This window comes from Taeniopygia guttata, chromosome 8, assembly GCF_048771995.1.
Source record: "Taeniopygia guttata chromosome 8, bTaeGut7.mat, whole genome shotgun sequence".
NCBI classification, from domain to species: Eukaryota; Metazoa; Chordata; class Aves; order Passeriformes; family Estrildidae; genus Taeniopygia; species Taeniopygia guttata.
The window spans coordinates 9,410,939-9,424,025 of NC_133033.1; the positions used below are offsets into that span (position 1 = coordinate 9,410,939).

The 13,087-nt window shown below is 57.9% G+C and overlaps 2 protein-coding genes across 4 annotated transcripts; one reads left to right on the top strand and one right to left on the bottom strand.

Annotated features, from left to right (window-relative positions):
* Positions 1 to 200: 200 nt before the first annotated feature.
* On the bottom strand, positions 201 to 3,091 carry HPDL (4-hydroxyphenylpyruvate dioxygenase like). Of its 2 annotated transcripts, none has more exons than XM_030278872.3 (2): positions 2,985 to 3,091; positions 201 to 1,877 (listed from the first exon to the last, which is right to left on the bottom strand). In XM_030278872.3, the coding sequence occupies exon 2, from the start codon at positions 1,864 to 1,866 to the stop codon at positions 688 to 690; it is 1,179 nt and encodes a 392-aa protein (XP_030134732.2). In that variant the 5' UTR covers positions 1,867 to 1,877; positions 2,985 to 3,091; the 3' UTR covers positions 201 to 687. The 2 variants fall into 2 exon arrangements, with proteins under 2 accessions (XP_030134732.2, XP_072789177.1); XM_072933076.1 differs by lacking the exon at positions 2,985 to 3,091 and adding an exon at positions 2,640 to 2,915.
* Positions 3,092 to 4,189: 1,098 nt separating this feature from the next.
* LOC101233925 (selenoprotein Pb-like) lies at positions 4,190 to 7,564 on the top strand. 2 transcript variants are annotated; one of them, XM_030278873.4, is made up of 5 exons: positions 4,190 to 4,327; positions 5,057 to 5,279; positions 5,378 to 5,590; positions 5,729 to 5,864; positions 6,492 to 7,564. In XM_030278873.4, exons 2-5 carry the CDS (start codon positions 5,071 to 5,073, stop codon positions 6,735 to 6,737), a joined length of 804 nt encoding a protein of 267 aa, XP_030134733.2. In that variant the 5' UTR covers positions 4,190 to 4,327; positions 5,057 to 5,070; the 3' UTR covers positions 6,738 to 7,564. The 2 variants fall into 2 exon arrangements, with proteins under 2 accessions (XP_030134733.2, XP_012430762.3); XM_012575308.4 differs by having other exon boundaries at positions 4,198 to 4,332.
* The last annotated feature ends 5,523 nt before the right edge of the window (positions 7,565 to 13,087 follow it).

Genomic DNA, 13,087 nt, shown 5'->3' on the forward strand with positions numbered 1-13,087 from the left:
CCTGCTGATCGTGGTGCACCCTTGCAAATGCACAATGCTGGGGGCTGGCAGGGACAGTCCTGGTGAGGTGCTAGGGGCAGTGATCTCAATTTTCCTGATAAGCCCACTTTGAGTGATGGAAATGGCCATTTCATCCTGACCCAGCACTCGGCACATCTTAAATAAAAAACCCAAAAGGATTAAAAACCCAAAGCAGTGCCTGTAAGTTAATTCTTTAATTGAGAGGAGGAAGAGGCCACCACTCGCCCCCAGGGCTGGTCATGCTGTGGGTGGTAACTGCCAGTAAGTGGCCCATAATCCACAACCCCTGGATTATCCACTCCCCTTGGGCAGCCCCTCATCTCTCTGCGTCTGGGGGTGTTTCTGTGCCAGCACACTCTTGGCCATGCTCCAGGCTCAAGTCTTAATAAATTAAGCTGAAAATAAGGCAGAAAGTTCTTTACATGTGGTCGATAAATCACTGGGAACCCAGGGCAGGGGAGAAATGCACCCATCCTGGGCCATGCTCACACCCCTGCTGGACTTGGCCCTGAGCATCTTGCTCCCACGCTGAGTTGGCTCTGGATTGATGTGGATCCTTGGTCCCTGCCCGCCTGGGCCATGCCAGGGACGGGATCTTTATGGTCCTTGCCCCAGGGTTGGAGTGGAGCAGATGGGGAGCTGAGGGAGGAGGACTGCAGCGTTGCACTACTGCTGCTGGTCCATGTAGACCTGCACAGCTTTCCAGAGCGCCCGGATATTGCCTTCCCCGAAGCCGGGCGCTCCCCGACGGTCAATGAGCTCCAGGAAGAAGGTCTCCTCGGAGAAGATGGGATGGGTGAAGATCTGCATCAGATATTCCTGGGAGGGGCTCTCTGTGGCATCGGTGCCCGGCCGACCCTTGTCCCCAGGCACTGTGGTGTCCAGGAGGATGCCAAGCTCTGCCAGCGTGTGGGGGTCCTGCCCAGCTCCTCGGATCTCCTCTGCTTTGCCCCCCTGGCTGTAATAGGTGGTGGGGGGTGTGAAGAACCGTGCTCCCCGCTGCTGCAGAGCCCTGGTCGTGCTGACAATGTCCGTGGTGCAGAGGCCGACGTGCTGGATCCCAGCCCCGCCGTGCTGCTCCAGGAACGTGTCGACCTGGTTGGTGCCATTCTGGGAGAGAGACTCGGCAAAGACCAGCTTGCAGCCATGTGCTGGGGTGCCCTGGGCGCTCTGCAGTGCGAGGAGCAGCATGCCCACCCCCTGTCCCCCCAGCACATACCCCTCAGCCGGCCTTTCCCGGGGGTTCAGCAGGAAGCGGTGGAAGCCGAAGCAGCGCTGGTACCAGTCCAGAGCCGCCCGGGCCCCGCCCCGGGGGCAGACATATGTGATGTGGTCAAAGTGAGTGATCTTGATCCCATCCCCTGTGGCTGAGGGGGCTCCTTGGATGGGCTGGAAGCCAGGCAGGAAGAGCCCCCGGTAACAGGATCGGTCCAAAAGGGTGTGGCTGATGTTGCCCACGACAGAGCTCACCACCCCGTAGGTGACAGAACCAGCGTCATCCCTCAGCTCAGTGGGGGGCACCAGCAAGGAGCATCCCTGGCTCTGCAGCCGCTTGCAGAGCCCTGGCACATCATCCACCTCAAAGCAGACATTGGAGGCCGTGCCCAGGGTGGGCTGGGGATCTACGTCATAGAGAAAATCATGGGATGAGGTGCTGGCAGGTGCCAGGCGCTCGTTGACGAGGAAGATGGCAGATTCTCGTTGCAAGGCCACCTGCCGGACACGCGGCGTCTCCCGCACGGCCACTGGCTGGAAGCGAAAGGTGCTGGCCAGGTGCTGGCCCCAGCCCTGCCTGTAGGGCAGGTGGAGGGAGATGAAGCAGGGGCGGCTCAGCGAGGCTGCCATGGCTGGGCAGGCTGCGGGGAGGACGCAGGGGATCAGGGGGGCTGCTGGCCCTGGGGAAAAGCCATTCCCCCACTTTGCACACAGCACACCTGTGTTTGCAAGCACAGATCCATATGTGTGTAAACTCGCACCTTTTAAATGTGTGTATTTTAAATAAGTGGGTCTCAGGAGCCAATTTGCACTGTGAAAGGGCAGCCACCTTCGGGACCAGCTACAAAGAGCTGTCCAAGGATGCCAAGCCTTCCTGCCAGCCTTCCACTCTGCTACCCTGACCCATGCTGGAGGTCCCAGAGCAGGAAAGCCCTGAGCCCTGGATGCAGCCCTGTGGGTCCCCTTTGGAGCTACGTGTAATTTGGGAGTGCTGAAGGGAGGTCAGCGGGGATTCCCAGTGGAGGAGGTGTGCTGCATGTGTAAGCAAGATTATGGGGACAAGGGTTATGGTGGGAATGTCCTGTACCAGGAACATGGACTGGTAAACATGGAGCAACACACTGGTTACAACTAAAACGCTCCTGTTCTGCCCCAGCGCCTGCCAGGTGTGTCCCACCAGTGGAGGGGAGCAGTGGGGTCATGATGGGCTCATGTGCCCTTCCCCTCCCAAACAAGGACAGCGTGGAGTCACCATGCTCCCTGCAACAGTCTGGGAACAATGACCTTGCCCTAGGGGCACAGAGGAGGGACACTTCGGGAAAGTGATCTTCCTCCCCACCAATCCAAATATCTGTGATGTTCAAGAGGGAAAAAAGATGTGCCCAAAACCCAATCGGAATCACCTCTCCAGAGCACCCACTGAGGCTTCCTGATCCCACGGCATGCACGAGCCGCTCCGGCCAGTCCTCACAGGTGTGCAGTGGGCTGGGGGCCACACACCTGCTGAAATACTCCCTTCCACCTGCCCGCTTGCAGGGGCGGTGTGCACCGAGCTCTCCCTGCCCCTTCCCACCAGCCCAGGGCAGCGGGGCCGCGTGGAGCCCGGCGAGCACATGGGCAGCGGCCGGCGCTCCTTCCCTTCCCTCCGGCCCCGCTTCCCGCCGCCATCCCCGCCGCGCCCCCGCCGGCCCCGCTCCCCGCCCGCCCCGCCGCCCCCGCGCCCCGCTCGCCCTCGGGCCGCGGCTCACCGGGGTCAAGGCTGCGGGCGAAGGGGAGGCGGGCAGCGCCGGCGCGGGGCGGGGCAGTCCGCTCCTCCCCGGCGTGCACCGGGCACGGCGCCCCGGGGCCGGCACACCGACAATGCCCTGCCCGCTGCGGGTGCCGCGCTTTGCGCACGAAAAGCCGCCCAGGCGGAAAACCGCGGGCACGGCGGCTCGGGATGAGCCGAGGGGAAGCGCCTGCCCGGCGGTGGCTGCGGCTCGTGTCTGTGCAGGGTCATTGCCTGCCAGCCCGAGTCCCAGCACATGAACCGGGGAAATGTGTCCCTGCTCAGTGCTGGGCGCTTCACAGCGTCCGGGGTACCCGGTGGGCACCTGGGGGGAACAGCTCTGAGGAAAGTCCGGTGTCAGTCATGAGGGACTGCTCATCATCCTCGCAGACATCTCTGGGCCCCTCAAGCCTCTCAGCAGTGATCCCCTCTCCCGCTGCTGTTTTCAGACAATCCCCGCTCTATGTGTGCCTGGGATCATGTTCTGCCCCCGCTGTGACTGTGGCTGCTTGCCCTTCCCTGCCTTATCATGTTTTTGTACAGATCCCAGGTACAATAAACTGCTCAAATATTTGCAGAGATGTCCTTGTGCTGCCAGAGTGGTGAGCTCCTCTTGTTTGGCTGGGGGGTGGAATCAGTGTCGCTGTGATTTCCCAAGGAAACACCGCCACTAGCACAGACCCATCAACGTGGGGCCGGACAGGAGGCATGGAACTGGACACTGGGGAGTTGCTGTGGGGCCAAGCTTGGCCTGAGAACGGCCATGGGCACAACAGAACAGCCCGGCTTTTGAGGTGACACCCCACAGGGCAGGGAGCTCCAGCACCCCGGTGTGTATGGGAGACACCATCTTTTTGGCTGCAGGGAAGCAGAGACGGCACTGGTGGCTCCTGTGGCACCCCGTGCAGGGATGGCGCTGTTGGAGGTCACCCCACATTCCTGCACCCCTTTGGTGTAAGCAGTGTCCCTGGCAACACCCCCAGCCCTCCTGTGCCTGGTTTGCAGCGGCTGTGTCCATCCCTCCCCTGCAGCACCGCCTGGCAGCCCCTGGCGTCAGCCCGGCACCAGGCACCGCTTTGCTCCAGCACGGCTCGGGCTGGGCTGTGGCAGCAGCGCCCCGAGGCCACATGGCACCGACCGGGACAGTGCCTGCCTTGTCGCTGTCCCCTCGAGGCAGGCAGTGGTGGCCGGGCCACAGTCCCCGCTCTTCTCCTCCCTTCTGGGCGGGGAGAGTGGTCAGGAGATAAAAGGGGGACCAGGGCCAGCTGGAAGTTGCTGAAAACTGCTGGGGCCCGGAGCGAAGGAGGACGGCAGCGAGGAGAAGTGCGGTATCGAGGGCTCGTTCTCGCGGGGAGAGGGCTGGGGAGTGGGGGCACATCCACCCTGTCCAGATCCTGCATCTCCCTGCTCCCTCCCCAGACCATTCCCTCCAGACCCGTATCCTCCCTCTTGCCCATTGAGTGTGCTGGGTATTAGAGGGATGGGCAATATCCTGGGATGGGCAGAGTTAGAGAGCTGTTGGAGGACAGGGCTTCAGGCAAATTTTGGGAGACTCAAGGGTTTTAAAAGCTTTGTGTAGTCCCAAAGCTCTTCGTGGGGCATCAAGGATTCTCAAGGTGACCTGAAGGTGAAACCATCTCTGTCCCAGTGACTGCTCACTGGCAGCTGAGATGATGAGGGCTGTATCCCTGCTCCCTTCTGGGGCAAAGTCAGACCTCTCTCTGGGGCTGGGTTTGTTTTGTGGGATCAAAGAAATGGAGAAGGCCCATGGCAGAGGAGTACCTTCTTCTCTTGAGATATGGAGTGGGTCTTCACTGCCAGGGGAGAACAGGATGCTGTAGCAGTGGGTGCCCACAAAAGACAGCAGCAAGGAGCCCAGTTCCCCACCTCGTACCCATTTCCTTGCCCCCCGGGATGGGGGTCCTGGCTCCCAGTGCCAGGATCAGGCCAATACTGCCCACACCCTTGTCTGCCCTGGAGCAGGCTGCAGGGAGGTGTTTTGGGGTTGCAGTGGATCTGGGAGGAGAGTAACACCCCATGTCCCCTTGCCAGGGCCAGGGTCCAGGATGGGGCTGTTGGTGCTGGCCCTGGCCACCTGGCTGGGGCTGGGGCTGGCCTCGGCCTCTGAGGAGACGGCCAACAGCAGCCGGATCTGCCAGGAGGCGCCGGCATGGACCATCAACGGCTCGAGCCCCATGGAGGGGGCGGCAGGGCAGGTGACGGTGGTGGCCCTGCTGAAGGCCAGCTGACAGTTCTGCCTGAGGCAGGCCCACAGGTGAGCCCCACTCCCGCTCCCCACAGCAGTCCCCGCCAGCTCGGGGGCGTCCGGCAGCCCCCTGCCCCGGCAGCCGTCCCATCGCCTCCTTCCCGCAGCCTCGGGGGCCTGCGGGAGCGGCTGGCCCGGCAGGGCACGGCCGATGTCCGCTACATGATCGTCAACGAGAAGGCGCCGCTGTCCCGCGCCATGCTGCCCGAGCTGCAGCGCCATGCCCCGCCCGGCGTCCCCGTCTTCCAGCCCGAGCCGGAGGACCCTGACGTCTGGCAGGTCCTGGGGGGTGACAAGGACGACTTCCTTGTTTATGACCGGTGAGTGTCCCCCGACTCGCCTGAGGCTTTAATGGGTGTTACAGAGCATTTGATGGGCTTCCAAAATCTCCTCTCATGCCTGGGCTGGGGGGGATTCCAGACCCCTGTCTTGAGTCAGGCCATGACTTCTCCCCTCAGGTGTGGCCGCCTGGCTTTCCACATCCAGTTGCCCTTCAGCTTCCTCCACTTCCCCTATGTGGAGGCAGCCATCCGCTCCAGCCACATCAAGGACTTCTGTGGCAACTGCTCCCTGTACCCCAACACTACCCAGGAGGTAAGAGCTGGAATGCTCCCTGGAGCTGGGATCCCTTCTGCCCTTGGCACTGCACATCAGCAAGAGCAATATTTCCTCTGTGCTGGGGATAGGCTCTGGGTTAGCAGCTGCCCTCAGATGTGTTTGAGAGGAAAGGTGATGGAAGGTCTGGAATAAGGGCACTTAAATAGGTCAGAGCTTTCCGGTTGAAAAGGAATTGACTAAAGGGGTCATATCCCATGTCTAGGAATGCTAACTAGGACTGTTCCCATAAAAGAAAGGGCTGGTGGTGGATGCAGAGGTGGCAAGCTCAGAGCAAAGAAAAGGGTGTAGCTCTGAGCTTGGCAGGAGATTAGTCACTTCCCAGGAGAGAAGTACATCCAGAAATACTAAATGCTAATTCCTGTTTCTGGACCACAGGCAGCTTGAGCCAAGGGATGCAAGTCTAGAGGCTTGTACCCTGTGTGCTCCAGCCTCTCCTGTCCTCCCTGTGCCCTGGGTCAGGGCTGCAGGGCATTTGCTCTGACCCACAGTTTTCTGTATGATGAATGCTGGTCTGCCTTCTCAGTTCACAGCTGTGCCCCAGGCTTTCTGCAGGGTTCTGTGGGCACTCACATACCACACCAGTCCTTGTGTTACTTTCCTCAGGCTAACAGCACCATGGAGGGCCCTGCAACCCCAAGCTCCCTTCCTGAACACGAGGGGATGGAGTCAGAGACCCCCGTCCACCAGCACAAGCCCCTCCATCCTCACCGCCATCATGAGGTCAACAGCGAGAGGGACACAAACCCAAGTGAGGACCACAAACCTGCTACCCATGCTCACCACCACCATGGAGACCATGGCCAGCTCCATCACAAGGGGAGGAAGCAGAAGGAGGGGGATGAGCATTAAACCAGGCTGGGCAGCCTTGCAGAACCCAGTAGTGTGCAGATGACCCCAGCTCGCTTCACAGAGGCATGGAAGGACTTGCTTTGGGCTGCTGGTCACCAGCAGCACTGGTTTAACAACTCCCTCCAGCATACCTCATGTGGGCTGCCCTCCTAGGCTGTGATAGGGATGGAAATTCCCCTTGGACCCTGCTCAGTGCTGCGTTTTCAGCCCCAGGGCTCAGTTCTGAGCCTTCCTCTGCCACTGCCTGCCTTTCTGTGCTCAATGAAGCCCGCTGTGCAAACCAGGAGGTCCCTGGTCACTGCTGGCTGACACCGCACAGAGCAGCGGGGTGGGGCTGGAGGGGCCAGAGCTGGGATGGGAGCAGCACTGCCGGCATCCTCTGCCAGAGCTGGGATGGGAGCAGCACTGCCGGCATCCTCTGCCCGAGCTGGGATGGGAGCAGCACTGCCGGCATCCTCTGCCCATCCAGGCACTCCTGGGTGTGCTGGAATCCCCGAGTTTCCTGGCCAGGGAGCGAGGGGAGGGACAGCGTGTGCCCGGCAGGACATGGTCCGGGGGACTGAGGGCACGAAGGGCGGTGGGATGTGGCAGCTCGCCACGGTCCAAGCCCTGTAGCCCCGTGTGTGACCGTGCGCTCGGGTGGGTGTGTGCAGTGGTGCTGGTGGCCGCAAGATGGTGGCCTTGTCCCCTCCTGGAGATCCAGGGGCCGAATCAATGGGTACCGCTCGGGGAGGACAGGGTGAGGGTGCCGAGGTCTTTCCTGGGGGTGAGCGGGGTGGGAGGGCAGCGCGGGTATCCGGAGTGCGAATAAAACCTCTGTGAAGTGACCACTGCTCCGTTTGGCTTCTGGTGGGCCCGGGGGGGATCTTGCTCAGTGCCGGTCTGTGCCCTGGGCACAGGGAGGGACACAGGGCTGGATGTAGACCCCAAGGTACAGCAGCCAAGGATGGTCTGCATCCCCTGAGCAGGAGCTGGAAGTAAAGGAGTTTAACATTGAAGAGAAGTCTTCTTCGAGAGAAGACCCCATCTCTTCTTATCTTCCAGGATGGGAGTCCAGGACATTAACACTGCACTGCTTGGAGGATATTTGGCTTGGCACCTCCATACCTGGCTTGTAGGTGTGATGTTGGGGTGCCTGCCCCAAGCTGCAGCTGGTTCCCACATGCAGTCCAAAGTCACCACGGGCATCTTGTCCCCAGTGCCCAGACCAGTCCCCATTGCAGGCACATTGTGGGGCTCCCCAGCCCTCAGGTAGGTGGGTGCTGTGGCCCTGGCAGGTGGTCACACCTGCCTGCAGCTTGTGGTGCCCCAGGCCTGTCTCTGCCCTTTATTCCAGCTCCATCCATCATCCCACACAGCCGTACTCAGTGCCTCTCCCGGCCCTGCATCCTGAGTGGGGAGCAGAGAGATGATTTTCTGCTCAGTGATTTCATGGTGCTGTGTCCCAGTGCTGGGTTTCTGCACCCCGTCTCTGCTGGAGGATGTTCTGCACAGTGACTAGGACAAGAACCAGGGTGAAAAGGAGCTGTTCCTCACAGGGATGAGAGCAATGGGATCAGATGTGTCTTTCTTACCAGCCAGGTTCTCCCATGGGGAGAGCCATGAGCTGAGACCCTTCTCCCCCTCCTCCATCTCTCCTCCCCCTTCCTCCTCTACCTGCTCCCAGTAGCCTGCAAGGGCACCTCTGTCTGCTGCTCCTGCCATCAATATTGAGGTTATCTTTTTCTTCTGGCAGCTGCTGTAATTGAAACAAAGCAGGCCGGGCCTCACGGGCTCGGCTCCTCTCGCTCATTTTGCTGGTGCTGCTGAGACAACTAATTCATCTTATCGATGCATGCTTGGCCTCTTTTCCACCAGATCCAGGCAGAGCAGTCTCCCTGCCACAGCTGGTAGGAGCAGACTGTGTTCCTGTGGCATGCTGCTGGTGCTGCTCTTGTCCAGCCTCTGGTCCCTGGCTTGCCTCAGCTGGGTGCTGGCCACCAGCAGAAGATGCCAGAGGAACCAATCAGGGAAAAAGGTGCAGATTGGAAAGATGCTGATTACTTTAATCTCTTTCTTCTGCCTTCTGTTGCATTATCAGCACTTGTATTAAATTCCACATCCTTTCCTTGTGCAACTCCTAAAGGTGTCCCTGCCAAGGAGGTGACAGGCGATGAGTGGGCATACATGGATTTGCATTCCCTCACTGATGACTAGGGCTGCAATTAGCCATGGCAGAGAGAGGGATCCCATCTGGTGCTGGGTGTGTAGTCCACTGCAACAGCTACCATTTGGTTACTTCCCAGCAGACAAATTTCTGGCCCTGAAAGCTTGGGTAGGCATTTTACTTTGGGTAGAGACACTGAGGTGTGGGAAAGAGCTGTTACATCATTTGGATGAAGTCCTACATGACTGAGTAGGGGCAAGGCTTTAGAGTGAAACGGATCCTGTTCCATATAATACTGTCCAAAGACCTGAAGGGTTTGGGGTGCCATGCTTGGGTCCCCTATGACAGGATTTACCCTTGAAAGATGCCAGAAACCTGTAGCTCTGCAAATCCCGTGTCAGTGTCTGTACTCTTGCATGCTGAGGGAGAGCTTTGCTCTGGGTGGGGTGGGGAGGTGTTTTGAGGGGGGAAACAGGCTCTCTGCATCTCCAATGTCTTGGTCTCTCCAAGAGAGAGTGATGGTGTAAGTAGAGTCAGAGAGCTCCAAGGAATCCTCACTTGTTGTGGGGCTGGCTCAGCTGGGGGGTCAAGGGCCAGAAACAAGAGCTGGCTTTAGGTTCTCGCAGTGCTGTTCCTTGGTACCCTGTTATGTGTGGCTGTGCCACCACCCTGGAGGAGGGTGCACCAGGGTACCCTGGTACCCATGGCTGTGCCACCACCCTGGAAGAGGACAGATGTCAGTTTCATGTCACATGAATCCTTGGCCCTGTGTGCTGCTCCTGCCGAGGGCCGGGCAGATCCTCTCGGGAAAGGAGGAACAGCCAGTCCTAATGTCAACAGAGGCCTCTTGTGCAGCGATGCTGTGTCAAGAAGAGGAATGGGTCCCTCCTCCTCCACCCATTCATCTGGCAGCCGGGGCTGGCGTGCTGCCAAGCCAGGCTGCTTTGGAAACATTTCATTGAGGAGGCAGCTGAGCCTAGGAAAACAGAATGAAAATATACAGAGGGATCACTGTTGTTAGGCAAAATAAATGCAAGCGGCTGCATTTTTGTCCCCCAAGTCCAGCCCAGCCAGGCCCCTCTGGCTTCTCTGGGGTCAGGGTGGCTGCTGCTGCCTGGGGGTGGCAGCCATCCATCTCCATTGTGGGTTAGGAGCTGGGGAATGAGACCTGGAGAGGTCATCTGTGGCTTTGGCCAGCTTGCTGATGACCCTGGTGAAGAGGCCCAGATTAACTTTGGGGTAGCGTTGTCTAAGGAGATGGGACAGAGCAGGGAAACAGCAGCAGGGATGAGCCAGCAGCAGGGACTTGTGGTCCCTGCATGGCCACCAGTGCAGGGGGGTTGATGGAAGTGATGCAGGGGCTGCAGAACTGAGTCAGACTTTGGCCATGTTCATTCCCATCTCCCTCTTCAGCATCAGCCATGGGACCAGGCTGGGCAGGAGGCCCCCAGCAGGACAGAGGCCAATCCCTGCGTTTTCAAAGCCCAGTTGCTTGGCATGCCCCATCTTCTGTCTGCTGGCAGAGGGAGAGCAGAGTCATCTCAAAGCAGTACCCAGGGACAGAGGGTGGAGGTGCCTCTGACTTCTGAGCAAAGCTGCATACAACAGATTTGCCTCTCATGTTGTTTCCTCCTATAACATCTCTCCTTCCTCCAAAGGCCTTCAAGCCACTCCATGGCCATTTGGTGACCTACAAGAGATGCATCCCAGTATCTCCCTCCCTCCCTCCTGATGGGTCCAGAGTAATTTGGGGGAGGCAGAACTGGAGCCCCAGCCCCATGGGATACCAAGGCTCTCACCCCTGCATAGCTTTGTATGGCTTCACCTCCTCTCTTTGTCCACCCAGCATAGTCTGGTTTTGTTATTTACAGCTTATATCAGGGGGTTGAAAGAGCCCAGTGTGAGCAGAAAAAGCCCAACCCACGCTCTGAGAGAGACACGTCTCACCAGGCCAGCTCATGCGCGGATTTGCAGGCAGGTGCCCAGGGCTGAGATTGGAGCTTGCCCTGGTCCTTGTGTTTGTAGGAGCTTTGCTAAGATTCAGGCTCCCTCCTGCCCTCCTGCCAGGAAAGCAGACAGCAAGATAATCCTTTTCTGCCATGTGAGTGGTGATTTGCCATGTGTGTCTCCACACATCTCTCCTGGAAACAGGTTAGCTGTGATGCTGGGTTCCCAAATCCTGCTGCTGAGGGTGGCCTGGGTTGATGGCACATGTGACAGTGATGGTCCTCACTGCAGCTGAGGAACCACAGCTTGGTAGAGCTGCCAAAAATGCCTGACTCCAGCTTCCCATCCAGCTGGACCCTGTGATCCATTCATGTTCCAAAGCCAGGGCAGACCCCATACTAAAGGCTAACAGGAGCATTGTTTACCCCTTGCTTTGCATCATTTATTCATATGCCTGTAGCCTGAAAAAACGACTCCCCATTTATTTTAGTATCCCTAATTAAGGGGAAGGAACTTCAGTGGCTGAAAGAGGGAGGTGGTGGCCCAAGAGGGTTGTTTTCTGCTGAGCTCAGCCCTGAGACAGCCAGCCTGGCTGGGATGGACATCTCTCCAGTGGGACTGAGTAACTTTTGGGAGCATTCTGTGCTTTTAGACTCGTGCTGGAAAGGTGGCTGTTCCTCCTGGAAGCCAAGGGTCTTCACCCAGCAGCTGCTCTGTGCTGAATTGCTCTTTGCACAGCAAATGCGTTTGCTGGAAGGGTGCTGAAATCTCCGTGGCACGACAGAGGCTCAGCACGTTGCTAATCTTACAGGGGCTGGGGGAAGGCAGGCCTGGCAAAGCCAGAGGTGTAGTGTCATGTGTGGGGGAAAGGAGGAACAACAGGTTCTGACAGGCAGAAGTCTCTGCCTGGGTACAAGAGTGTGTCTGGGTCTGCATCATCCCAGCCTGAGCAACCACAGGGACACACAGGCAGGTAGAGAAGTTCCTGGATCAATGTGAGGGTGAGAACAGCCATCCCACACCTGATCTTGGAATTCAGCCTGTGCTTGGAGAAGGGAGAGGTACTTTCAGTCCTTGCATTTCTCTTTTGAGTACACAGACAATTGCAGTCACACCTGAAGGAGGCCTTTGAGCTTGTCAGTTCTGGAAGGTTTCATAAAATAACTGGCTGGCTAGCAAAAAGCCACTTTATTAGAGTCCCTGCTGGAAGAGGAGCACAGCAATAACTCAGCGCTAATGAATCAGTGGATAGTCCACAGGGGATTTGAACAGTTTGACAGCAAAAAGCTCCAACTCCAGTCTATGCTTTGTTGGAGATCTAACTAGGCACTGGAAAATCTAAAAATGGTGCTAAACTCCATGGGCAACCAAATCAAGGTGTCTCTCCTCTTGCTTGCAAGGCCAAATATTTCAAGAGACAATGCTCTCTGCCTCTTCTGGACATTGGATCTAAGGGGATGCTAAGGAATAACTGTCCTGGCCAACAGATTCCTCTGCTCCCAAATGCATTGAGGCAGGGGAGCTGCAGTTACTCCCTGTGTCCTTTCCCTTCTGCCTCTGCTCTGAACAGAATCAGCAACATAGGAAAGGCAGAAACAGCCACACTTCCACTGAGTACTGTGCAATGGAGGCTGTAGCAGGGAGCTTGGATGCTGCTAAGCCTGTCTTTGGCTGCTTTGGAGCAGCAAATCTTCTGGATGGCTGGAGCAGGAGTTTGGTGTCTGCCTGCACTCTACTGTCCTGTTCCTTTCCCATCATTGTTTGGCCATAAAGCTTCTTCTGCCCTTGTGCACCTTCATTTGTCACCATAGGACTTCTCTGGTGCTCCCTGGGCCTGGCAAAACTCTGCTGTCATCTCTAAAGGCTCAGGCAGTGTCACTCATGTTAGTGAGGGCACAACATTGCCTGTTGGGAGTCAAAGCAATGTCAAAGCAGCATGGGAGCGTCCAAGAGAGGGGAGGATGCCCAGAGAAAAGCAGTTTTTCTGCTGAGGATGGAGTTTGGGCATGGTGGGGAGAGAGGAGAGCAGCTACATGAAGGTGTGCAGGGGGGAGCAGCCAAGGAGGTGACATCCCCTTGGGCTGGGATGTGACACCAGCCATCACTTACCTTGACTGCCATAAAACAAAGTACAGCTGCCGGGAAGCCCACAGAGGCATCTCATCAGCACCCTTGTCCTTTCTCCTTTTTATAGTCCTTGAATTTATTTTCTAGGAAGATGAAAGTGGTTTTCTTACTCCACAGCATCTGTAGCTTA